This window comes from Microplitis demolitor, chromosome 4 (assembly GCF_026212275.2).
Source record: "Microplitis demolitor isolate Queensland-Clemson2020A chromosome 4, iyMicDemo2.1a, whole genome shotgun sequence".
Lineage (NCBI taxonomy): Eukaryota > Metazoa > Arthropoda > Insecta > Hymenoptera > Braconidae > Microplitis > Microplitis demolitor.
The window spans coordinates 22,299,877-22,325,594 of NC_068548.1; the positions used below are offsets into that span (position 1 = coordinate 22,299,877).

A 25,718-nucleotide genomic window follows, 5' to 3' on the forward strand; every position below is an offset into this window, starting at 1 on the left:
TTAATTAATTTGAAAGTTTAAATAAAAGTAAACGATAATTTTTTTTTATGCATAATTATTTATTTAATGAACTGTATCAACGAATTATAAAATACTTGAGAATTTAAAATTTTAAAATATTGAAAAATGTTTAAAAAAAATTTATTAAGCTTCAAGAGTTCTTGTTGTCGCAACCATGTATAGATTAATATTAATAATTATAATTTAAGATAGATTAGAATAAATAAAAAATATTTAAATAATCGCATATGGAATATTAAAACATATGTAATGGTAATGAGACAAAATATATATTAATTAACGAGTAATTATTATTTTAAAGTAGAGTTATTGCGTTCACCTGGAACGTGTACCCGAAAATTTAAACGCTTGAATTCAAATTATCATGGGCAGAAAAATATTTAAAATAAAATCATTAGAAATATTTATCGAATAGTTTTTAAACCTGGTTCTGTGACAAGTGTGCTATTTATACCTCCGGATTATTATTTATAAAAAAAAAAAAACAATAATTATAATTAATTAATTAATTAATAAATAAGTAATTAATGTCTATTGATAAATGAAAAAAATAAAAAATCGCTTACAATTTACCAGTTCATGGTGTTAACTTTAAATTATTTAAATATAAAGTGTATAACGATGTGTATTGTGGTGTAATAAATGTGATTAGATATTAATATACAAATTAATATGACAATCTAGTACTTTATTTAAAATCCTTAATATTTAAATGTCAATAAATTTTTTTCAGAAGTCGGAGGTCTTATTTTTTTAGCCACCGACCTAAGACAAGAAATCACAACTCACCTTCATCATACTTTCAATTTATATTTAAATTCCACATTAAATAAATTTATAAAAGTTTCTAGTTCGAAATTATTTAAAAATTAAACGTTAAAAAAAAACGCTGACTTAAATAAAAGCTCGCCCAGACTCCTCCTGATGTTCCGAATACTGAGAAGCTCGGATTGATGACCTCTGGATCCTTGGCGAGTAATTAAAATTTTAAAATTAAGTGGAAAAAAAATAGATATTTATTTAGATATTTTTTGTACAAGTTAAAATGTATTTATTGTAAACCAAAGCTTATACAAATCAGATCGAGTAACAATTTTTTATTTCTTTGCACCTGAGAGCCAGAATACCTGCTACAATATTTAATAATTAATAAATATTTCAATGCATTGCGTATAAAATATAAATATAGTTAATCTACATTTAAAAGTAAAAGAAAATTAAATTGCACAGATAAATAAAAGTGTAATTATTTAAATTTTTTTTCAAAGGACGGTTGCCGTCATTAACATAAATTTTATGGACGATTTCTGTTAGTCGTTTAATTAAATTAAAAAAAAAATACATTTTTAGCAGAGTATCACTTTTTATTTATTTATTACTTTATTATATTTATTATGTATTATGATAATTAAATTATTAAATGATAAGTTTGTTTTTAGCTTTACATATTAATTTATTGTTTGGACAAATAAGCTACTGAAAATGCATTCTTAATACTTAAATTAAAAAAAATGATATATTTGTTTAAGACACAAACACTAGGCCTTAAAGCTCTCAGGCGCACATACGGTTACAAATGCGTAGATATCGCGTCGAGAGCACATATTATTTTAAAAAAACTTAATTTAATACTTAATTGATATAATTAATAAATAATAGCAACTAAACAAAATAAAAGTACAGACATTTAATAAATTATTTTTTAGCGGTGAATTTTAATCATTTTTTTTTTTTATAAATTTTATAAAATATACTTATTAATACACAATCAATTCAATTTAAAAAAATCTTATTTACGTTAATTTAAATCATGCATTTTACTCAACGTTCTGTATTCTTCACTCGTTATTTAAAAACATACTTTTCAAATAAATAGAAAAATTTAAGATTTTTCGGTAAAAGTCTAAAGCTTTTCTCTGACTACAAAAATTTTGTTTTGAACACTTGTTTGACGTGATTTATCAAATATTTTATTATAATCAAATTTAAAAATAAAAGATAGAAAATTCAAATATTTAGAATGAGATCTGATAACAAGAACGTTACCAAACTCATTTATTTGAATACTACAATTTTTAAACTTCATTATACATCTTACAGCATAAGACAGTAGAATGAAACCAGAAAATATATTAATGTTAATTATAAAACACATATTTTTTAGTTAATTAACTCCTAATTAACGTTTGATTTTACTAATTTAAATACAACTCAGTTATATTTCGTCTACTCCATTTTTAACTTCATCCATCTTACGGCAAAATGTTTGAAGTTTTTGACAGTTTTTAAATTAAAAACACTATAATATTATTTAAATATGATTTTACATATTTTTAATATGAAGAAATAAATATATACTCATATATATTTTGTTTTGCAAGCAATTCAATTTTTTCCCTGAATAAAAAATTTATTTGTTACTTTTTTACTTTCAAACTTTAAAAACTTTTTTAAATTTTTGAATTTCCCTCTGTTTTCTCTTTATTAACAACTCGACGAGTTAAACAAGCCGACAAATTAAAAAAAGAGTTTTTGAAACTAAGAATATTTTTTCGCTCGAAATCAGCTTCTAGACTTTTACCTGAATTATGAAATAATAATTTACCGGTAAACATAAACGGATTGGACTGCAAAATAATAAATAGAACTTGATTTAAGATACATTAGGTGACTAGTCCTACATAATCAAGTACTTTAGATTTTAAATTCAGATCTTTAACTATAAAAAATCAATAGTGATTAAATAAATTATTTAATATTAATATTAATATTAATAATAAAAGTATATAATCCTAACACTAATTTAACGTAGTTCGACAAATAGAACACAGATTAAATGTTTTTTGGCTCTATTTTTAAAATTATTATCGTCTTTGCAGCAATCACTTTTTAGTTGAGAATCGATGACTTCTACATGTTTAGAAACGTAAATTTTATTATTTTAATTAATAAATTATGTTTATCAATTGATTTATTAAATAATTAATAACATAATCATAGAATTTACTTATCGAAAAATTAAGTGATCTATTAATTTGGCCAGATATGTTTTTATAAAAAAAAAAAAATTCAAGTGCAAATAACATGTGTAATGTTTTCTATTAAACTTGTATTATATTTTTGTTTTTTTGATTAAAAATTCCAGTCAAAGCAGATTTTAATCAATTCACCGCGTAGCCCATTCCAGATTTTATAATTTAATTCACAAATCGGGAATTTTTCAATGTTTATCTTTTAAAAACTATTTATTATTTAAATTTTTTTGTTTTATATTTTTATTTAAGTGTTAAATTGATCACTTGTACGTGCAATTTACGCCGCGATTATCGTTGAAAGCAATTCTGGAATGTATTATTATTATTAATATGCATTAATGAACAATCCAGCCTAGGTTAGACATCGAACCGACGTTTTCACTATTGTTAAATATTTGTAAAAAAAGAATTTAAATAAAAACGCCGTTTGGTTATCGAGACGTCACCACCTTGGATTTTTTCATCCTTACTTTCGCTCACTTGACACTTATTTTATTATTTTTTAGTGATCCATTAATCATTAGTCTTCATTAATCATTAATGTGATGAATCCTCCGTGCACATTACTTTCGATTCTGCAACACAAGAAATTCGCTACTTCTACCAAAATTCTTTATCTTTTTTTATATTTTATATTTTAAATAAAATATTTTTTAATTGCTTTCATATCTTACTTTTAATATTTTAAAAATCCATTTTTGTTTTATTTAATTATCAGTACTTTTAGATTCTTTTATGAAAATAAAATATTCATAAACAATTTATTTAAAAAAGTATGATATGCTTTATGAAAAATAAAAGCCGCACAAAGGGCAATCAATTTTAAATAATATTAGAACACAATAAACAACCAAGTGTCACCATTAGTGCTTTTTTACATTTAAATAATATCACTATTATTATATTAATAACTATAAAATAAATAATCAAATTTATATGAAGCAATTGATCAAGCAAAAATAATAAATAACTATAATTAAGAGGATATTCTCATAAAAAAGGTCTAATAAATTATTTTATTTTGTAAATTCTCTAATAAGATTTTCAAAAGTTATCAATTAATACATTTTTTCCGTAAAACTATTTTTTAAATTAATAATTCATCTCTCAAAATTCATTTTTGTCTCAATTAATCAAAAGTTAATATCTTTAGGTACATTCGTCAAAGATCGGTAATAATCGACTTTGTTCGGGTAACCAACAATAGTATTAATTACATTTTTCATACAAAACAAAGTTTTATAAGAAATTTTATTCATTTTCTACTGAGGAATTTAAATAATTTAAAAAAAAATGATTCTGAAATTGGCAATGAGCAATTTTCTGATTTTTTTTAACAAATCAATAAAAAAGAAAAAACTAAAAAAATGCACAAGTAGAAAATAATAAAAACTACAAGTGCAATTTTTTCAAATATTTTTTTTTATACTTCGTTGCTCTTAATAAAAATTCCAAAAGTTATTAGACGTCGGCTAACTTCAGTTTTATGAAAAATTTTTAAAAAACCGCAATATTTTGGAATTTATCATATGCAAGTAAAAGTTAAAATTTATATCAATAAAAATATAATGAGTTAATTTTCAAATTATTTTTTATCCTGTTTAATGAGAATATCCTCTCAATATTTAAAATAATAGCAGCTAATAAGTTTACACACGTCTACTGTGCATTATAAAGGGATAGAGAGTAAAGAATTGTAACAGAAGTAATCCTACTAAAAATACGCACCTGTCCAGCTTAAATTTCTCAAGTCATTTGGATTTCCATCAGACAGCTTCCTTTGATCTAATCTTCTTACTCTTGTCCCATCGACTGACTGTACCTAAGCCCCGGGCCCGCGTTTACTTACAATTAAGCGAATGAAAATAAAAAAATAAAAAAAAAAAAACGACAACGCAAATACCGCGAGAATAACTTGTGGTAAAAAAATTTATGCGTGCATCGTAAGCAACAAAAATTTATTATTTATACATCGATTAATTTTATTTATTAACCGGGGAACATTAATTACTCAAAACAGTATAAACTTTATTTACTAACTGCTTTTTTTTCTGTAAAATAATTTATTTTATTAAAGTATCAAGGCACTACTACTTCAACTCGCGATTAAACAATTGTTCACGTACTTATACTGCATTATATCACTTATATATTTTATAAAAGGCCATAAAATATAAATATTTATAAAATAATCTCAATTATTAATATCATTTATTATAATTTATAAATTTTTAGTAATAAAAATAAGCAAAGTGTTTCGATAATTGACAAATAAATTCAAAGTCTTAATATTTAATATTTTTTTTGAGCGTTCGTTGGAAGTAAATGAAACCCGATGCATTAATTTTATCAAAACATTCTATTATATTTATTTATCATCATATTTTTATTAATATAGAAATTTAAAAAAGCAACTTCATTAAATGCTAGTTGTAAAAAGCACAATTAAAAATATACATCTCTATTAAAATGAATAATCAAGTGTACCTGAGACGTATTCAATTAATTTTTAAATGTCTAGATTATAAATTTAAATTTTATACTTTTTGTTTATCATTTTAAATGTAAATAATTATTCAGATCTTATTAATAAATAATGTTAATTATTAATAAATTTATCACTGGTCTTAATTGTTTGTAATTATAATTAATTTTTCTTTAAGGCAAATGCACAATTATAAGCACCTATCGTCAATAATTATTAATTAATAATTAATTAGTTATTAAATTGAATTACTCATATTTATTTAAATATCTCACAGTGACGTAAACAATAATTAATAAAAACAAAATATGAGTATTCAATAATATTTAAAATAAAAATACTATAAATAATGATATTAATTAAAAATAAAATGAAATAATTAAGACAATTACAATTAAGACATATGAGATTGCGTATTAAAAAAAATTACGGCTACTTCGTGCTTGTATTAAATAATAATAATAATAATAATAATTAATAATAATAATAAAAATAGTAATAAAAGTCCTACGTGTTCGAATTAATACCGAAAACATGGAAGAATTTATTTTTGAACCCGGGTTTATTAGAACTAGTGTCGCTGTTGGTGGATTGTCCATCGTGAAGTGACTTCTGTACCAGCGGCAGCGAGCCCTGTGGATTGTGATCATGTGTGTGTCGGAGAATCGTCAGATCGGGCCGGGACAACGAAAAAAAAATAAACAAAAAAGAAAGAAGAAAGGATAGTAGACGACTAATGGTGATACTACGACATGCGGTGCGATATACACTTTTATAAATATATATTTATATAAAATACTGTTATAAATTTTTTAAATTTTAATATTTAAAAAAACTTATTTAAAATACTCGATAAATTATAGTGGTTTTGGGTATTTAATTTTTTAGACTCACCTCGTCGTGCTGCTCGTGTTCGCTGTTCGCGAGACTTGAACGTGAGCCACGTCTTGTTGTGCCTTTTTCATCACCGAGTATTTGTGCGACTTTAGCTTGTTTTACTAGATCTAGTGCCTAAAATAATAAATTTTATTCATTAGCTTCTATTACTGTCATAGAAAAAAAAATTAATTTAAATTCAAAAGCTTCAACTTTGATTTAAAAATTCAGTTTAAAGTCTAGCTCAGTTATTTAAATAAATAAAATTTTAAACACGTGAATGATGTATGAAATTTGCAAAAGCATGGGAAACTCACCTGCTGCAAATGCTGCGTGCAATTTAAAAAAAAAATAATTGTGCAACGTTAAACTCTAGTAATTATTTAAAAATATATTTTCAAATGTTATCGTGATACGAAGTTAATGCTCTGTTTAGAAAAAATGGAAAGATCAATTTTAAAAAATTTCTAACTCACTTCCTTGCGTGATCTGAGTGCACAGTCTTCGAGCGTTTCAGCGGCTTCGTATTTTCCCTGTCTTCTATAAAGAGCTCCCAAATTTTTCAACGTCGTGGTTACCGTCGGCGAGTCAACTTTCGCGGCTTTATGCCACCCGCCATATTCTCCATAAGGAGCGTTCTCTTTATTTCTATGTTTGTTTTCCTCTCGTTCTTCCGCGACCTTAAAAAAATTAACAATACAATTAATGACAGCTCCATTATTTAAATAAATATGAAAATAAATGAATGCATTACCTGCCAAATAGGTTTATTATCACCATCGATAGCACCAAATTCTCTTTCGTGTGCTCTAGTTAATACTTGTTTGTACAAAACTTCAGCATCTTTATATTTTCCTTGTTTCAGATAACAAGACGCCAAATTATTTTTAGTTTTAGCGACATTAGGATCATCCGGACCCAATTTAGCTTCATAAATTTCTAACGCGCGTTGATAATATCTCTGCACTTCTTCATATTTACCCTGGTTCTGACAAAGAAGCGCTAAATTATTTAACTGCTTAGCAACATCCGGATGATCACGGCCCAATACTTTCTCACGTATCTCCAATGCGCGCTTACAAAGCGGTTCAGCTTCCTTGTATTTGCCGCGTTTTCCATACAACACAGCCAAGTTATTCAACGTTGCGGCGACAGCCGGGTGATTTTCTCCCAGAGTTTTTTCACGAATTGCCAGCGCGTCATTCAACAAATTAGCCGCTTCTTTATATTTATTCTGGTCGCGATAAACTAACGCCAATATATTTAACATTGTTGCTACGTCCGGATGATCGTGACCCGAAGTTTTCTCAAGGTCCTCGAGTGCCTGTTTGCACAGTGGTACTGCAACTTCATACCGGCCTTGACTTGCGTACTGTATTACTAAATTATGTAGTGTACGTAGACGGGCGGGTATTTCATACCCGGCGTTAACTTGCTGGGCAAACTGTGACGGCGGCGTTGGCGACATTGCTGTTTATTTTAATTTATTATTTAGTAATTATTTTAATACTTGAGCGCATTTTCAGACAATGCCCCTGCTCTCACTTTTTAAAAATATTCAATGACCTTTGGCTGTCATAACAGCATTAAAATTTTATTAATTAATTTCAATAAAATTAAAGCATTAATTTAAAAAGAACAATTTCGCTGAGGTATAGATTTTTAAAAAAATTACTCAGCTGTTATCAATTGAGAGTTAAACGAAATTTGGTACATAAATTTTACATTAAAAATTATAATTTTGATATGAAGATTGAACTGTAATTTTCAAAATTATATTCAATTCCTAGTTGATATCAACTTTAAATAATTTTTTAAAAATTGTAACTGCGTTGCCCTTTTTTCAAAAAAATATTTAAACTTTTTTACAATTAATTATCAAAATTTTTACAGTCATTACAATTGAAAGTCTTTGAATATTTAAAAAAAATGGGGAGAGGGCACTGTCTGAGAATGACATTAATAATTTTATTTTTGTAAATTATATATGATATATAAATAATAATAAAGAGGAAGTATTTTTTTTAACGTACACTTACTGTTTCGTTCGTCCCCTTCTTCATCGGGGAACAAGTCAACAACCGGATCATCTTTTGGTCTGTCTTTAGCATTTTCATCATCTGCTGGTGGATCTGGATCATATTGTCTCATACTTTCCATAAAATCTATATGTTTTTTGTCCACTTCCAATTGAGCAACCTTGAAAAATATTCATTTTTATTTTTTAATTACAACTTGACAAGAAATTACGTTTCAAATAAAATATTTTTTGGACTTGCAGTAAATTTTTCTCAAAAAGTAATAAAAGAAACGATAGAAAAAATTTTTTTAAAATTACAATTATACTTTGTAGTGTGTAATGATATATGACAATAGAGCTTTGTGATATATAAGTAAATACTTACAGCTTGTTCACTGGCTTGTAACTTTTGTTGAGTACCAGCAAGTTCATCACGCAGCCAAGCATTTTCTTGACAAAGCCTCTTAACTTGTGTACGTAATTTTTGCTTTTCAGCCTCAACCATCTGTAGTTGACTCGCGAGGGCCATCATTACCTGAGCTTCACCCAACCCCAGCTCAATCATTTCAATGTTTTTACACAGCATATTTACTTTATCACGAGCCTCAGGTGCCTCTTGAGACTGCAGTCCTTGAAGAAGTCCCGTGTGCTCAACACGCAGAGCTTCCAGACCCTGGGCCACTGTCCGGGCACCAGCAACTATTTCTTCTTGCGTCATGGCTGTCATTCTGCCAATATGTTCTATTTTTTTTCTGTAATTTTAAGACAATTAATTAATTAGTAAATCAGTAAACTGACAAATTTAAAATTATCTTTTAAAGGCTGAGGCTCATGTGTGAAACTTTGACATTCACGATCTCTATATGGACTAGACTATTTTAACTAACCGAGATCCAGATTGAAAAACTAAACTAAACTTGACACTATTTATATTTAAATGGTAAGGTTTGAATGTTTATCTTAAAATGAAAATATATAGTGTTAAGATAAATTTAATGTCTTAAAGACCTGCAAGCATCGTTGTCGTCCAATGACCACTACAAACTTGACGACCTTCTGACCGTAAAAATTTTCACATGTAAAAAATTTTAAAAAAACCTCAGTACAGCGAGAATTCACAAGGATATTTTCAATCCATAAGTAAATTGTTATTTTATTCGTTAAAGTTTATTTAAATAAATAAAAATTAACGGATTAACTTTGAAATAACAACTTACCCCATGTTAAAAGTTGCGCAAAACCGGGCGAAAAATATCAATCGGTCAATAAGTTCGCGACTGCGCAATTTTATTTTTATTTTACTTGGACAGTAAAATTATTGGATATAATTATTATTTTTTTTATTTATTTTTACTTAAATTTAAATGATTTATTATTTTTAAATTTCAAGTTATACTGATTAAGATTTATGGAGTTGAATACCTTGATTTCTAGTCAGACCTTGACCTCTTTTTATTTGGCTCCGGTCTTAGAAAAATTAAAACCGACAGACGAAAAGCAGGAAATGACTTTTTTTTTGGAGAAAGGATTTGTTGGGGAAAGATGAGAATGTAGAAAAATAATTTTAGTTGTAAAAAGTATTTAATAACGTGAATGGTTTAACAGCTGACAAGTTTCGCGCAAGGTCGCACAGCCATTCAGACAGTAGAGATTCATTTACAAGAACTACAGTGAAAACTTGTTCTACAGACGTGGAAAAATTTGATAAATTATCTGGCTGGTCAAGTATTTTTTTTATGGATTTTAATATTGTTGTTTTTATCTGCTTACTTATTTATAGTTATTAATAAACCAGTAGGCTCGATAACGTACGCGGAATAGAGAATCATTTTTTAGACACGTGTCTTTGTATATAAAAATTTATCATAATTTTTTAATTAATCAAAGTATAAATTTTAAACGAGTCTGAATGTAGCAGACAGACAAATTTAAAATTATAAATAAATAATTTAAAAAATAATATTTATAAAAAATGCATTTACTAATTTGTAAATTTTTTAAACGCGCATTTTTTTTAAATTTCATTTTACTAATTATTTACTCTATTTATTAATAATTTTGAATTTGTCTGATGCCTGCTGCATTCACACTTATATTGTAAAATTTTCAAATATTTAAAAAAATGATTAAAATTAAAAATTAATTGTTTTAATAAATATGACTATTAAATATTTACAATAATATAAAAAATTATTTTCAAAAATATTAAATAATTTTCTCAGTTAATCCGGAGATGCCCAAATTTAAAAAAATTTTTTCACCCAAAAATAATTTGAATTGAATATAATTTTTCACAACAACCCAATATTTGTTTACTCATAAATTTCAATCAATTAAAAAATTTTTGAACTGATTTCCAAAATAAAAATAAAAAAATAATAAATTTGAAATGAGGATTTTAATGGGTAATTAATTACTTACGATTAAACTCACATTCTATAGGCATTAAGTGTTTTAGACATATCAGTTCTACCCATTGATAATGTCAGAATCTGCAAGACCTACCTAATCCGTATAAAAAAGATAAAACCCTTATGTATATGCCCTGGTATCGATCTGTGTCGCTCACGTCTAGCCGACCACGTTAACTTTTTATTTTAAATTTAATTAATTTATGTTCTCACTTTAAATTATATTTATTTATTATTTATCAATATCAATATTTGTTACAATTAAGTGCGAAAATAATAGTAGTTTCTGTTATTAATTATTATTATAATTATAACTTTACTTTAAAAACTACAACAAAGTACGGTATAAAAATATATATGTCTATACAGTATAATAATGTTAAACTACGGGGATAATCACGTCACTTTGGGGTTTTATTCCTCACTGAAGTCGCTTTCGGAGTAGATTTTAGTCTGCACCCCTCGTGTATTTTGCACTTGATCAGGGTGGGAGAATGCACCCGCGCGTGCGCTTATCATGTGGCCTCGATATCTGTGTGCATTTTGCTGCACATGCATTATAAATATGCGTGTATGAATGTATATATATATAACAGTATGTACAGAATGTAATTGCACATGCATGCTACTAGTGGATGCAACGCAAGGGCGGTTTAACATCATACTCGTTATTATTATTATCCTGTAAGTCGAATGAAGACATGAAAATGAGAAAAAATGAAAGGGGAACTTTCGTACAATAGATGACACACTTTTATAATGTTTAAGACTAAATAAATGTAAACATTGCAGAAAGATTATTGTACAAGTTCATAGAACTCTTTTTGCTGAAAAGTTTTGCAAAGTAAAATATAAATATTTATGCTGAATAAAAATTAACTATAATAATTACCGCATAACAAGTAAGTGATAAAGTGATAAGTAATGAATATTATTACATAGTAATTCAAAAGGTTTTAATGCAAGATATTTTTTTTTTTTATAGGAAAAAGAAATTTTGAAATGAAATGCAGAAATGCTGAAAAAAAATTTGATCTTTAAATTTTTACTCAATTTTAAAATTCACCGCGAAAATTAAAAAAAAAATAAAGATTTTCTTGGATTTTAATAAAATATTTAATATTTTATTTAAAAAAGTTTTAATCTGAAACATATGAATAGAATTTGTTTTTTTAAATTAAATTAAATTTGTCATTATTTATGGCACGTTTTATAAATAAAGTTTTATAATTTGCTAGAGAGCTAATTTTATTAAGTTTACCGTTAAAACTAGTGAGTCAAGACCCGAAAAGTTGACTAATTTACTCTAATCTTTAAAGAGAAAATATTTAGTTAAGTAGTAAGTCTTTAAAATTTTAAATTCTCCCGACCATAAGTACCACAAACACAAAATAAATTTTTTCAATAAAATTTCAAAACTAGATCAATTTTTTTTTAGTTTTCCAGGTCTCCAATATCTCCATTAAAAATTCGCTCCATATTTTTTTAATTAAAAAAATTCAATGAGCTATATACTCTTCGCTCGATAAATTTTCAATTAGACCATACAATTAAACGTCATTTTATTTTTTACCGTACAACCAACTATCCAATTCTTTTTTTATAAATAATCAAATAAAAATATGATGTCTACAAAATTTTATGAATAAAAAACCAAAGAAAATTTTTAAATTAAATATAAATACATCAGATATAAAACCTTATCTTGAATTAAATAATAAGAATAAAAATAAATTGAATAGATTAAATATAAACGTATTATCAAGTGAAATTAGGTTCAAATAACGATAATAAATTTTATTACAAACGAGTTTACATTTAACCCATAATACATACAGAAGTTTTTTTAAATTTAAGACTTTAATTTTTAGTACAGTGTAAGTATTCCATGGATAAGAGTATGTGGTGAGTTACAAAGCATTAAAAAAACAAAACTGCAGTAAAGTTATTTTGATGCAAGTATATCTGTATTTATCAGCGTGTCGTATATCTATATCTATATAATACTGATTGCTCGAGAGTTGAGTGCGATAGACGGTATCCGATGATTCATGCCGTGACGACATTACTATCCGAGCAACTACACCGCTAAGACCAACTAAACAAAGCTCAACTCAACCGTAACAACTTATATACATACTAATAAAATAATATAAATATATAAATAAAATATGTTGCAATATTATTCTATTATCCCTTAAAAACATAAACAGAAAAAAAAGGATTACTTTGCGCAAAAAATTTTTACTTACTCTAAGAAATTTTTTTCATAAATTAAAAACGAAAAATTTTTTTTCTGTGTCCACGTGGAAATAAAAATATAAACAATATTGTTGTTAAAAAAATAAATATATATATTTTTAATTACGACGCAAATATTAAAATTAGACTACACTCTTTCGAAAGTTGTTTTTTTTTCTATCTATTAATTATCCATAATCAATTAGTAAAAATATTAATAATTTATTAATAGACAATGCTACAAGTGCTTAAATAATTGAGTACTTTCATATTTTGTCCACGTATTAATTATACAGTTACATACTTAATAATCAGGTGGAACGAACATGCGATAATGTATTAATATACATTAATAACTTTTATTCTACTTTCTTTTTTAATGACTTTTTGTTAACAATTTGTAATCTATGTTATTTAATAATTGTCAATTTAATTTACTTTACTTTAAAAAGTGAGGATTTTTAAGGCATTAGTCACTGCAATACTTTTTTGTAATTACTATTTACTGAATGTTAAGTAATGATATTTTAATGATATATGTAAAGAATTATTAACTGTTTTAATTTAAAAATGTATGATTGTATTCTTTATAGTTGTGGGTTAACTGTAATTTGTATGAATTTATATTCTTTTATTTTATTTAAATCAAAGTCTAATAATACGGACTTACGTAAGTAATTTAGCATAATTCAATGGAATAAGATTCATCTAATAAAAAAATGACTACCAAGTTATGTTTGTAGTTTTTTTTTTTTAGTAAAATTTGAGTTATAAAAATTTTATTAATTTAAATATTTCGAGTATTCATTTCCAAGGTAAATTTAAATCCAATTCAAATTCAAATGAAAATTGATTTTAATTTTTTTCAAAAATTCAATTAAAATTTTATCGAAACGTTGATTAAAAATGTTGTAACAGACTCAATGAAATGTCAATTAAAAGTTAATCGTAATAAAAAACTGACAGTAAAGTTGGCGGTCATCTAACAATTTTTTAAATTTAAAAATAATAAAGTAACTTTTTTAAGGAAAAAATTAAAAAATACTTTTAGAAAATTCTAAAATCAATAATTTAGAAATTTTCTTGTCTGCTAAACTTACACTCATAATAAAAATTACAATTTAAATTGTAATAATAAAAAAAATCGAATAATTATCAACAAAAAAAATATATAAATTTCTAATTTTCATTGCCAACTCAAGTGTAATTAATTAATTAAATAATAAATATTTATTTAAACATTTAAGCATAAATATTTATCATAAAAACAATCACTCGATTAATTTAAACATTTACTCAGCGCGATTGTTTTATTATCACTCTCAATCCCAAGTAAGTTGAAATATCTAAGATCTTCGTCACGGTATAAATATCGCGGAAACAAATTAAAGTATGTAAGATTTTCCGGCTTCACCTGCTCTCGTTGAAGGCGTGGCAGGTGAAAGAGTATCCAGAGGAGAGTAATAAAGTTTTAAGAGAGTAATACAATCTTTTGTACAATTTATATTAAAAAGTATCAGAACGCTCTACAGTCCCGGAAAAATATCTAGATCTGGGATGGATCTCACAAAGAAACTTTTGTTTTAATAAAAATTAAACTGAAATAAAACTACTCACTTATAGAGATCCAGAAAGGAATCCTTGGTATTTTTCAAATTACCATCACACTGTAAAAAAAATGACAGATTAATTTTACAAACTCCACTAGAACTTATATGCTAAGAAAATTTTTTGTTAAAGAGGTTAATGATGATTATTATTATTTCTTCAGCATTTCATGATTGCTGGACTATGATAGTCGTAATTATAGATAAGAAACATTTGAATCGTCATTTTATTTTTTATTTCTTATTTAATTGTCGTTTTTTTATTACATTTAGCTCACGAACTAACTAAATCACAAGACAAGTATGACAGGATAAAATGGCGAGAGCGTTGCTCATTAATGTATGACCGTTTTTTTCATTTTTAATATTTATTTTAATTATTTATATTACGTCAAAGTTATTTTATTGATAGTTACCTAGTTATTGATACTGATAAATAATTATAATAATATTTGTACACTGGGTAATTGTTTTTTGTCAACTAGTTATAATGACTTAAGTCGTAATGATCACTTTGTGATCCTCGTCTGAAAGTAAAAACAACGATAACTCGATTGTTGACTGACGCGCCTCTAACTTACATTTTTTAATTTAAAAATTACCGCGCTTACTTTGAAATTTAAATTTATTGTAAGTAGTTAAAGTTCTAGATAAATAATACATTTAAATAAATTATAGACTTATGTCGATTAGATAAGAAGTATGAATAGCATTTTATTTTATGATATCAAAAATTTTAAATAAAAACGTTATTAGTATCTTGGAAAAAAATATTTATAACTCTGATTTCAATTTACAGGGTTACAGTGGAGATGCATTAATTATGTGGTTCAGCAAGTCTACAGAGATCAACAAACTAAATAAATTCAAGAAAACTCTCCTTTATTTAGCAGTTAGAAATAAAAATATCGATATGATTAAACTGTTGATTAGCAGCGGAGCAGACGTGAATGCTTCTAATTTTAATAATGAAATTGTTCTACACGCCGCCGTTCAATCAAATAACGAAGAAATAGTCAAACTTATTCTTGATGATGAACTTTGTGACGTAAATGTTAGAATTGATTCTGGTTTAACGCCACTTCACATCGCTGTGTCGAAAATATTTTAAAGACTAAATCTTACAAAGTAATTTAGTGAAAATAAATATTTTTAATATTTAAATATTATTTTTTATTTTAGAAAAAAGTAACCAATCAATACATGAGTAGTACAAGCATTATAAGTAACTGGCAATAATTATTTTAGTAATTAACTTGTTGACGGAAATGCGGCTGGAATTTATTAGCCTTCAACTTTAATTTCATAAGGTATCTCGATTGAATACGTTGCATGAATCTAATATCCCTGACTTTCTTTGCCACTTCAACTTTCTGAGTTTCAGACCATCCGATAGCTCGGTACTGACACAAAACGCGTCTTAACTTTTCGTTCTTCGGAATAGCAACTGCGCGATTCGGATCCAAATTCTGCTTGTAGTATTTCATGAGCGAGCGATGCCCGATGACGTTGCCCGAGGGTAAGACAAGTTGATAATCAGTGTCATCAATCTCAGGAATATCGACATCTGCATCTGGATCATGATCTTCAGCGTCTGGGTAACTCGATGAGTAATCGTACCAGTCGGAATACTCAGCCAAAGCTTCGCCTTCGTGCAACATCTTGCAGTGTCCCTTGTCCAGCATGTGACCACGTGCAGCTTCAGCACTTTGGAACACACGTCCGCGGTCATTGCACCACAAACACATGAACCCAGCGAATACTTTCTCTCCTAAATAAACTAGTAAACCTCTGACGTCGATGCAGTACTCCGGGTCGGGTATGAAGAAACCGTGAGCTTCATTCATGTGCTTCAAGTTTTTTACAATCGACCTGCTGTGATGTTTACAAAATAGACAGCAGTTATTTTTAACTGGATTATCAGTATCCTCGACCCAGTCATCAGAGTCGACAGATTCAACATCTGAGTCTACTTCAACATTAAGTGAAGATGCTTTTTCGTCATCTTTGTCCGGTGAGCCAACGGAACTAACAGCTTTGTGTATTAATTTTCCAGGACTTACTGTATTAATGTACTCTGCATCATCACGTGGTGGAATTTTCTCACTCTTCAAAGACCTTTCCCTGTGTTTCTTAGACATGAGGTGATTCTCATATTGATTAGTAGTGTTGAATGTCTTGTGACAAACTTTACAACTTTCTTGCTCGGAAACTGCAGTCTCTTCGACGCGCTGTTCAATTACTTTTGTCTGAAAATTCTCAGCTGTCACTGGAGGCAACTCAGCGACTTTACGTTTTAAATTGTAACGGTGCCAATCTGTTTTGTAATGTTGACGTTGGATTTCCGGATCTTTAAATGCAACTCGGCATGTTATGCATGTGTATGTTGTTGGTAAACTTTCAGTTTCCATTTTTTTTGCTCCAGAATCTTTGAACAAATTATTAAATGTCATAAATTATTTCTTATATAAACTTGTTTTGAAAAATTTATGCAAAAGAAAATAGCAGATGTCTGATAAATTTTGTAAACAAATGGTCTATTATTTTTAAAAATTTTGACAAGTCTGGTATAAATTTTTTCAATTTATTTTTGCCAATATTGAGTTTTTCTATTTATAAATCCAAAATTTTTAGGTATCTGCTGTTTTTATAAAAATTTTAAATTAAATCACGATTAATTATCAATTAAATTAATTATAACTTACATTATTTGGTGTAATAAATAAGACAAATTACATCAATCCACGTGTTGACAACAAATAGGATATGAATCACTTGACTTGTTTTGTTTAAACCGAATAATTAAATTGTAATTAAATATACTCATGTAAAAAAAATTATTACATCACATAAATATCATATATCCTCATAAATTATATTTTAAACAATTATATTTAACACGTTCAATTATTTAAAAGGTTATATGACGTTTAGTTTCTGCGTCTGCGCGTGCGGGACCATATTGACTTCGTTAGTTACCTAACGAGATTTATCTTATCGACGACTGAATTTTTGAATTTTCATTTTATTAATTTGCAAATTTTACTGTTTATATAAAAAAAAAAAACTTTTTACTAGTAAAATTAATTATATGATTTATCAATCTTATAAATTATTAAATAAAAAATAAATAATTTAAATTGAAAAAAAAGGAAGTGATGAAAACTCGATGGGAAGCCGCCATTTTCTTAAATACGTAGTGGTGTGAAAATAAAATTTAGTCGTTCATTTCATATTCGCAGTAGCATTCAGGCATGAGTTGTCTTTACAATCGGACGTTTATATCATTATAATTGTTTTATTTTATTATTATACTTATAATTACTCATTACGTTAGCAGACGTATTAAAAAAACTAATTGTCAAATCTACTGTGTCGCCATTGCCAGGTAATTTAAAGATTAAACCTAAAAATATATTTATTTACTTTTATAAAAATGTTGAATTTTTTTTTTTGAGGTCGCTTCGACTGTTCGCATATAAAATATATCTATATGTATAAATGCACAAAAGTATTGTGCGCAATATATATATATATATATATAGAAAGAAAGATACCCGACATATATATAAAACACACACTTTGATAATTTTAGGTAACCAGACGGTTGCGAGTAATATCGCAAAGTAAAATCACAGGGTGCTGCTCTTAACTGAGGGCCATCCATCTGTCCCAATTTCTTGCCCAACGGGTTACAAGTGAATTTTTTTTTAACGCTAGAAAGCGGCCGTCCAGCAGGGCGTTACCATTTTATATGACTTTTCATCGACAACGAAGTAAGTTATATATTTTTATAAATAATTTAAAATGTAATACAAATATTTATCATCATTACAATACTCGAGCTCCGCTTCAGTCTTCATCTCCACCTCCATATCCATCTGCAATGTAATGGCTACTATCATATATATATAATTACTTTCTAACCAGCTGGTCCAATTGCCAATATATATTTTCACATTTATCTAAATAAATCATAAATTACTCGGTATTATTTTATGATACTGAAATTTGCCGATGTTTACTAATTTTTGGGTTTTTTTTTACTAACGATATATTTAAAAAAAAAATATTTTAGAGAATTGCACTTATAGTTTTTTTTAATTTTCTTCATGTGCATATTTTTTTTTCTTTTTTTAAATTTAATTGTTGAAAAAAAAGATCCAAAAGTTGTTAATTATCTGCTAACTTCAAGATCATAATTATTACTGATCCCAAATGATTGATTGTATTTCTACTGATGATTACGTCTTATCTATTACATTAAAATGCTTTATAGAGTAAAGATAATTCATTGTCATTTTTATTACTATCATTTTTTTTTATTTCACTTGTAATTGTGATTCATTTGTATTTTTAACGAGTGGGAATTTATCATTAATCTGGTCACGTGTCCACGCAGAAAGGAAATAATAATTATTTATAATTAAAGTAGCAGACATGAGATTATTAACAAGTTTTTATAAACAGATTACTTATTATTAATATTTTTAAGATAAACATTTAAAAAATCTTTAGTATAAACTTTTATAAATTTATATTTTATTTATTTATTTTTAAATAGATAAATTTCCGTCTAATCTTTGAAGTATAATTTTATTTTAAATATTTATAAAATTGCTGGGTATTATTTATCATTTATCACCAATTCAACTTACTTGATAAATTTATACAATTATAAATATAAAAGTATATTTATTTATATATATATACAGTGGCTCTCAATTACATTTATTTAAATATATATATTTATAAATGCGGAAGAAATAGCATTGGAACCTTCTAATTTAGAATAGAAATAAAAAAAAACCAAGAAGCTAGTTGAAGAATGTCGTAACCAGAGAGTTTTAGCGAGTGAAACTTTTAGACGGTTTTAATTTAAATTCAACTTTTGCTTTTAATTTATTCATTTTAATTTATTTCTTCACAATCAACATATTTATTTATCTACTATTATTATTATTATTATAAAAAACAAAACTTATTATTTATTCAATAAACATTTCATTCATTAAATTTAAATTATCTTTAAAAAAATATCTTAATCATACCCGCAGTAAAAAAAAGCCTCAGTATTTATAATCTTAGTTATGTTATCTATTGTAAAATAAATATTTTAATGAGATGGTAATGAAGAGGATGTAAATAAATAATTAAGAGGCTTAATCAGTTACGGATATTGTATTTTAAAATGAAACATTAATTTCAATGTTGATGATATTTCCTTAGATGACACTAGAGTGTCGTAATAGTGGATGACTTTAACACAAGTTCAATGGACGCAGCTTACCAATAAATCACTAGTTACGATGGCAACGGACTTATATATTTATGTATATCATATATACTGTCTAAGAAAAAAGAGACCAAGAGACCGAGACATCACTAAGATCAATTTGTACCCACTGTAACTATGACCTAGGTCACGTGGATGCTGAGTCATCTAGTCGGAAAAGTAAATGAAATTTCGTGAAATTCACGGAGTTGATTTTTAACTCTTAAGGAAAACAGGCGAGACGATGATCTAAGATGATACAAATCCGCACTGCTCATTGCTATCATGCTTATATATCTGTATACATTTAAAGAGAGTGGTGCACTGCGCACTCGATCAATAAATGAGGGGCGAAACCACGGCGTTTTACTCAGTGATTTTGCGCCTCGGTATTTACAATAAAACGCCTGCGCAAATTTTATTGTGAAAATATAAAAAGTAAACTTGTGAGATTTATCACATGGATGTATTCAAAGAGACGGTGATTTTTATTGGTAAATTAAAAATTATCTTGAGTATTTTTCTCTCAGTATTTAAATCCCTCGTTTATTTAATCGCTTCTCCCTCTTTACTTAGCGATTCGATTTTTAGTGTTAGCATCGCGCATCCGCTACCCAGCAGGAGAGCACAATCCGACACCGCTCGTCTCGCTGAGTATTAACAGCATACACCAGTACTCTACAGTACACTAGGACAGTGACAGTCGGTTTCCTTACCCCCGTGGTTCGTTTTACGCTCAACCAGCTAAAAAAATTTTCGCTTACTTGGCTTAGAATTAAAAGTATAGTTCTAGAAGTAGTTTGTTGTGTTTTATCGCCGGGAGTTAAGATAAATTTTGATTAATTAAAGTTGGATCTATTGATCCCACGGTTTTTAATCAGCATCTGCAGCGATAGAACTCTACAGACTAAAAAACGACTTATGCGTCTACGAGCAGGTAAAAAAAATAGATAACATCTAAATATTTCGAAACTTTCATTGACCTAGATTTAACAATTTACTTTTTTTTATCTATTCCCTATTTATTTTTAAAAACAAATTAAATAGGTCACGGTTAGTTTCAGTAATTTATGAATAAATTATTATTTTTTGTGGACATAAGAGTGTTTGGAAATGAATTTAAATCAATATGTATACATTATAAGGTTGTCATCGATAATTGCGCATAGACATACTATTTATTATCAACGTCACGACGTGTACGTCAATATCATGCTTGGTCAACTCTTAAAAATTACACGATAAAAATAATTAGTTATACTTTATTTGTTTATTATTTTTTTTTTATGTAGGTCACTTGGGGTTTTAATTAACATTTAAAAAATAAAATTGCAGATTAAATAAATCCAGTTGATTAGGAAACTAGATCTATTTAATCTGCAGTTACAGCCTTTATATAAAAAATATATTATGAGTGCAAATGTAGCAGACATACGAAAATTTTTGAATTTTTTTCAACAAATTAATTAAAAAAAAAAAATAATAATAATCTAAAAATATGCACATATAGAAAATAAAAAAAACTGTAGGTAAAATTTTTTGAAACATTTTTTCTTTTATAATTTATCGCTTTTAAAAAAATCAAAAAATTATTAGACGTCGGCTAACTTCAGTATCATCATTTTTTCATTACATGTAAAAAAAAGTTTTTATAATTAAAACGATAAAATTTTTAAAAAAATGCATATACTGAATTTTTTATTTTCTAAACATGCATTTTTTTATTTTTACTTTTCAAACATTTTAATTTATTATTTTAAAGTTTTAAAAATTTTTAGATGTTTGCTAACTACACTATCATAACTATTTATATTTATTAAAAATATATCAGTAATAACTACATATCAGCAAATATATAAATATTTTTTAATTATAAATTATTTCGGTTAAGAAATTGATGAGAAGAAGGTGTCAAGCAGCGCGAGGTACGCCTGCTTTCAGATAACGTTATCGATCGTACGTGCATCGAAATCCAACGTCGTGTGTATTATTTTTTCATATATATACATATGTACATATTAATGTTCATGTTCACATACATGACTACAAGAATAAGACGGTAATAAATGTAATGTTGATTATTAAAAGAACGTGCAATTGATTTTCACCGACTCTAGTGTACATTGTACATAATAAATTCCGTGTGATTGCAGTTACTACTCTTTTTTAAAAACTTCAGCTCATTTTATATTTATTTGTTAATAATTTACTGAGATAAATAATAAATTATTGAGGGAAAATATAAAAATTCATTGTTGATACGAAGAAAAACGATTTGTCAAGACAGAAGACAGGCTTCCTTTGAACTCGATCACCTAATCCTGTTTGCTTGTGTGTTGTAGGGATTGTATAACCGTTTTATTGTTTGAGTTGTGGACAATATTTTTATTTTATAAACTATAACTGATATCGTTATGTAATCACAATTACCAATTACCGATTACTGATTATTTATTTTTTAAAAATAAACAAATGAACGAGTAATTAAAATTAAGTTTAAAATTTCGGATAATTGACATATTTTACTAAATTTATTTGGTTATTTATTGATAAAGTTATTTATCATGATCTTTAAGCTTTATTTTTGGTTGAGTAAAGACGATTATTTTGGCACGCGAGTACGCGATGCCAATTATTTTGTTGGACGTTAAAAATTATAATTCAAAAGAAAATTTTTAATTACTATTAATTATTAAGTATGTGAGTATAATTATCATGAGATTAAATTGATGTAATTTTTTTTTTTTTATTTTTTTACAGAAACATTCAGGATATCATCCAGAGGGAAAGGATCTAGTAGCAAAGGCGGCGGTGGCAGGACACTGTCCAGACATCGTAAGATAGACAGCAAAATTATAACAAAAAATAATTTAATTAGTTCAGTTGTTGGTGAGTCATTATCTACACCATCACTGTTATCATCACAATTATCATTGCGACTAACGGGATCATCAGGAGCGTCGTCATCAGTAGGAGTAAGGTGGTGTGCTGATAAAATTATTGTAAACAAGAGATACGGACCAGCAGCGTGTATGATCATTGAAAACTATCCCCCTCTGCCCACAAGATCGCGGCATAATACCAATCAAGATACCACCCAACGTTTATTGAACCATCTAGTCCTGCCTAAGCACAGATCCTCAAAATTTTCCAGTAACAGGCATCGAAAGCTTTACCAGCCATTTAGGGAGACGTGACTGTCATTATCAAGTTGTGCGGCAGATATTAAAGTTGCTGCTAATACAACTAAATTGTCAGACAATACTTTAAACACAAATCATCCTGACTCGATCGTGTTTTCGCTACCACGAGGTAGCTCTTGTACCAAACAGCGAGTGTACAGTAATACCGATCAAACTGACGCATCAGGAGGTCTCATATATTTTAATCAAGCGACACGTTAGAAAAACGAGGACTAAGACATTGCCAACTTGATTGTTTTTAAGAAAAAGCAAAAGGAGTGGGTTAAAATTGAGCGGTTCAAGAAAAAAAATATAAGAGAGTACTGGGGGTTGAGATCTAGGGACAAAACAAATAGATTATTATTGGATTATCTTATAAATTTTAAAAGTAATTAGGAAAACTTTTGTCATCATGGGTAGTTTAAACGTAAATCGTAATGTTAGCGATGCTTTCTATCGTTACAAAATGCCCCGCATCCAAGCTAAAGTCGAGGGCAAAGGCAATGGAATTAAAACAGTAATTGTCAATATGATTGATGTCGCAAAAGCTATTGGAAGACCGGCGACTTATCCAACAAAATATTTTGGCTGTGAATTGGGTGCACAAACGCAATTTGATTTTAAGAATGAACGTTTCATTGTCAATGGCTCGCACGAGGCAGCTAAATTACAGGATCTGCTTGACGGTTTCATAAGAAAATATGTACTGTGTCCGGCTTGTGATAATCCGGAGACAGAATTGATTGTCAGCGCTAAGAAGGGGACGATATCGCAGGGCTGCAAAGCTTGTGGGCATCATGGTTTACTTGAGAGCAACCATAAATTAAATACTTACATTCTGAAAAATCCGCCTAGTCTTAATCCCGCAGCTCAGGGCAGTTCTTTAACTGAAGGTAAGCGCGGCAAACGTTCCAAGAAAGTCAACGGCGATTCTAATGGCGATCGTTCTGGTTCACCGGACAATGACACCAGCACCACTGATATTGTTGTCGAGGCACCGGAGATAATCGCTGAGGACAAAAAAGTCGATGATGTGGCCGACGTTAAATGGGCCGTCGATGTTTCGGAGGAAGCGGTCCGTGCACGGCTCCAGGATCTGACCGAAGGCGCCAAGGGGATGACTATCAGCGAAGATCTTGAGAAAAGCGAGAAAGAACGCATGGATATTTTCTACAAACTTGTTAAAACACGTCGCGATGCTGGACAACTTGATAACCACAAGGAGCTCGTCACCGAAGCTGATAGACTTGAAATAAAGACCAAGGCGCCGCTAGTACTCGCTGAGCTATTGTTTGACCAAGGGATTGCTGCTCAAGTTAAAAAGCACCGCGTACTCTTGCTACGTTTCACTCATGATGATATTAAAGCACAAAAATATTTGATACGCGGTATTGAACAGGTGATTGCTTTACACAAGGACGCACTTATGAATAAAGTCCCTGGTATTCTCAAGGTGAATATTGTTTATTTAATAAACTACGATTTGATCATTTTTTTGTTAGTTATGATTTGCATCGTCTATTGTTTTGTTTGCCGGAAGTTTAATTTTATATTTTTATCTTGAGATAAAAATTAATCTATTAATATATTTATTTTTATTTTATAGCTTTTTTACGACAATGATATCCTAGAGGAGAAAGCTTTGTTCGAATGGGCGAGCAAAGTAAGTAAGAAATACGTTTCGAAAGATCTATCACAGGAAATTCATGACAAAGCAGCACCATTTATTACCTGGCTCAAGGAAGCTGAGGAAGAGGAATCAGAGTCTGAGGAAGAAGATGAAGATGATGATTTAGAGGTACACATTTTTTACGAGACAGTTGATATTTATTACAAAATAATTTTTATAAATATTTATTTATTTGTTATTTTTTTTTTTTTATAGATCGAGTATGACGACCGAGCTAAGCAGCCGCTCAAACAGCAACAACAGCAGAATCAAAAAGCTCCACCCAAACCTGTGGTAGATGATTCCGATGAAGAAAATGACGTTGACATCGATGCCATTTAAAAAAAAATAATTATTGATAATACACTCAATGAATTTTTACACCGGCTAATTAATTAAAACCAATTAAAATAGTAATTATAAACACTGGAAATTTAACTTTTACTTTACCTCAGAACTCAATGGACACAAAACTTACTATTGAAAGTTCTTATTATCAATTAAAAAAATCTTCTTAGTCATTTTTGGTTCATTTTTATGTAAAACTTTTTTTTTATTAAATGTTTCGTTTATTTCCTTATGTTTTTTTTTTTAATAATATTAATTTTTTATTATTGAGATAAATGCAAAATAAACATTACCTGCATTGTCTTGACACCCAGTCCTTTTAATTTAAAGTAAAAGATTGATTAATAATTTTAATTTTCAATTGATTTACATATTACTATAAATTGTTTATTATTAAGGCCGTTTTTCATTGTATCTATTGAAATATTATGATTATTAAATAAAAAAATATGGTTCATTGCAAGTACTTTTTTTTTATATTTCTTTATAAATATTAATTACTAATTCAAATATTCGGCATGAATTTATTTAAATAGGGTAGAAGTACT

The 25,718-nt window shown here is 27.7% G+C and overlaps 4 protein-coding genes across 9 annotated transcripts; 2 read left to right on the plus strand and 2 right to left on the minus strand.

Annotated features, from left to right (window-relative positions):
• Nucleotides 1–1,064: 1,064 nt before the first annotated feature.
• On the minus strand, nt 1,065–15,239 carry LOC103577424 (kinesin light chain). 5 transcript variants are annotated; one of them, XM_008558046.3, is made up of 8 exons: nt 15,113–15,239; nt 14,707–14,756; nt 8,823–9,189; nt 8,451–8,616; nt 7,172–7,887; nt 6,894–7,097; nt 6,436–6,552; nt 5,590–6,174 (listed from the first exon to the last, which is right to left on the minus strand). In XM_008558046.3, the coding sequence occupies exons 3-8, from the start codon at nt 9,162–9,164 to the stop codon at nt 6,049–6,051; spliced, it is 1,671 nt and encodes a 556-aa protein (XP_008556268.1). In that variant the 5' UTR covers nt 9,165–9,189; nt 14,707–14,756; nt 15,113–15,239; the 3' UTR covers nt 5,590–6,048. The 5 variants fall into 5 exon arrangements, with proteins under 5 accessions (XP_008556269.1, XP_008556266.1, XP_008556265.1 ...); XM_008558047.3 differs by lacking the exons at nt 5,590–6,174; nt 14,707–14,756; nt 15,113–15,239 and adding exons at nt 1,065–3,631; nt 10,871–11,255; XM_008558044.3 differs by lacking the exons at nt 14,707–14,756; nt 15,113–15,239 and adding an exon at nt 10,871–11,258 and having other exon boundaries at nt 5,587–6,174; nt 8,457–8,616.
• Nucleotides 15,240–15,851: 612 nt separating this feature from the next.
• On the minus strand, nt 15,852–17,645 carry LOC103577423 (cytoplasmic 60S subunit biogenesis factor ZNF622). The gene is made up of 2 exons (XM_008558042.1): nt 17,402–17,645; nt 15,852–17,124 (listed from the first exon to the last, which is right to left on the minus strand). Exon 2 carries the CDS (start codon nt 17,105–17,107, stop codon nt 15,941–15,943), a length of 1,167 nt encoding a protein of 388 aa, XP_008556264.1. The 5' UTR covers nt 17,108–17,124; nt 17,402–17,645; the 3' UTR covers nt 15,852–15,940.
• A 277-nt stretch (nt 17,646–17,922) lies between these two features.
• LOC128667602 (uncharacterized) lies at nt 17,923–23,175 on the plus strand. 2 transcript variants are annotated; one of them, XM_053738419.1, is made up of 3 exons: nt 17,923–18,084; nt 18,292–18,472; nt 22,732–23,175. In XM_053738419.1, exons 2-3 carry the CDS (start codon nt 18,451–18,453, stop codon nt 23,166–23,168), a joined length of 459 nt encoding a protein of 152 aa, XP_053594394.1. In that variant the 5' UTR covers nt 17,923–18,084; nt 18,292–18,450; the 3' UTR covers nt 23,169–23,175. The 2 variants fall into 2 exon arrangements, with proteins under 2 accessions (XP_053594394.1, XP_053594395.1); XM_053738420.1 differs by lacking the exons at nt 17,923–18,084; nt 18,292–18,472 and adding an exon at nt 20,626–20,908.
• A 376-nt stretch (nt 23,176–23,551) lies between these two features.
• Nucleotides 23,552–25,581, plus strand: LOC103577422 (eukaryotic translation initiation factor 5). Its single transcript, XM_008558039.3, has 3 exons — nt 23,552–24,606; nt 24,760–24,951; nt 25,039–25,581. The coding sequence occupies exons 1-3, from the start codon at nt 23,566–23,568 to the stop codon at nt 25,162–25,164; spliced, it is 1,359 nt and encodes a 452-aa protein (XP_008556261.1). The 5' UTR covers nt 23,552–23,565; the 3' UTR covers nt 25,165–25,581.
• Nucleotides 25,582–25,718: the final 137 nt, after the last annotated feature.

What these genes read in the sequence shown, in the direction of transcription:
- LOC103577422 (XM_008558039.3), top strand. Translation starts at nt 23,566, where the DNA reads ATGGGTAGTTTAAACGTAAATCGTAATGTTAGCGATGCTTTCTATCGT. An exon ending in AAGTCCCTGGTATTCTCAAG is followed by an intron (nt 24,607 to 24,759) that starts GTGAATATTGTT and finishes TTTATTTTATAG; the next exon opens with CTTTTTTACGACAATGATAT. An exon ending in ATGAAGATGATGATTTAGAG is followed by an intron (nt 24,952 to 25,038) that starts GTACACATTTTT and finishes TTTTTTTTATAG; the next exon opens with ATCGAGTATGACGACCGAGC.
- LOC103577424 (XM_008558043.3), bottom strand. Translation starts at nt 10,914, where the DNA reads ATGGGTAGAACTGATATGTCTAAAACACTTAATGCCTATAGAAT. An exon ending in ACACTTAATGCCTATAGAAT is followed by an intron (nt 9,190 to 10,870) that starts GTGAGTTTAATC and finishes TTAAAATTACAG; the next exon opens with AAAAAAAATAGAACATATTG. An exon ending in TACAAGCCAGTGAACAAGCT is followed by an intron (nt 8,617 to 8,822) that starts GTAAGTATTTAC and finishes ATATTTTTCAAG; the next exon opens with GTTGCTCAATTGGAAGTGGA.
- LOC103577423 (XM_008558042.1), bottom strand. Translation starts at nt 17,107, where the DNA reads ATGGAAACTGAAAGTTTACCAACAACATACACATGCATAACATGCCGA.
- LOC128667602 (XM_053738419.1), top strand. Translation starts at nt 18,451, where the DNA reads ATGACTTTTCATCGACAACGAA. An exon ending in GACTTTTCATCGACAACGAA is followed by an intron (nt 18,473 to 22,731) that starts GTAAGTTATATA and finishes ATTTTTTTACAG; the next exon opens with AAACATTCAGGATATCATCC.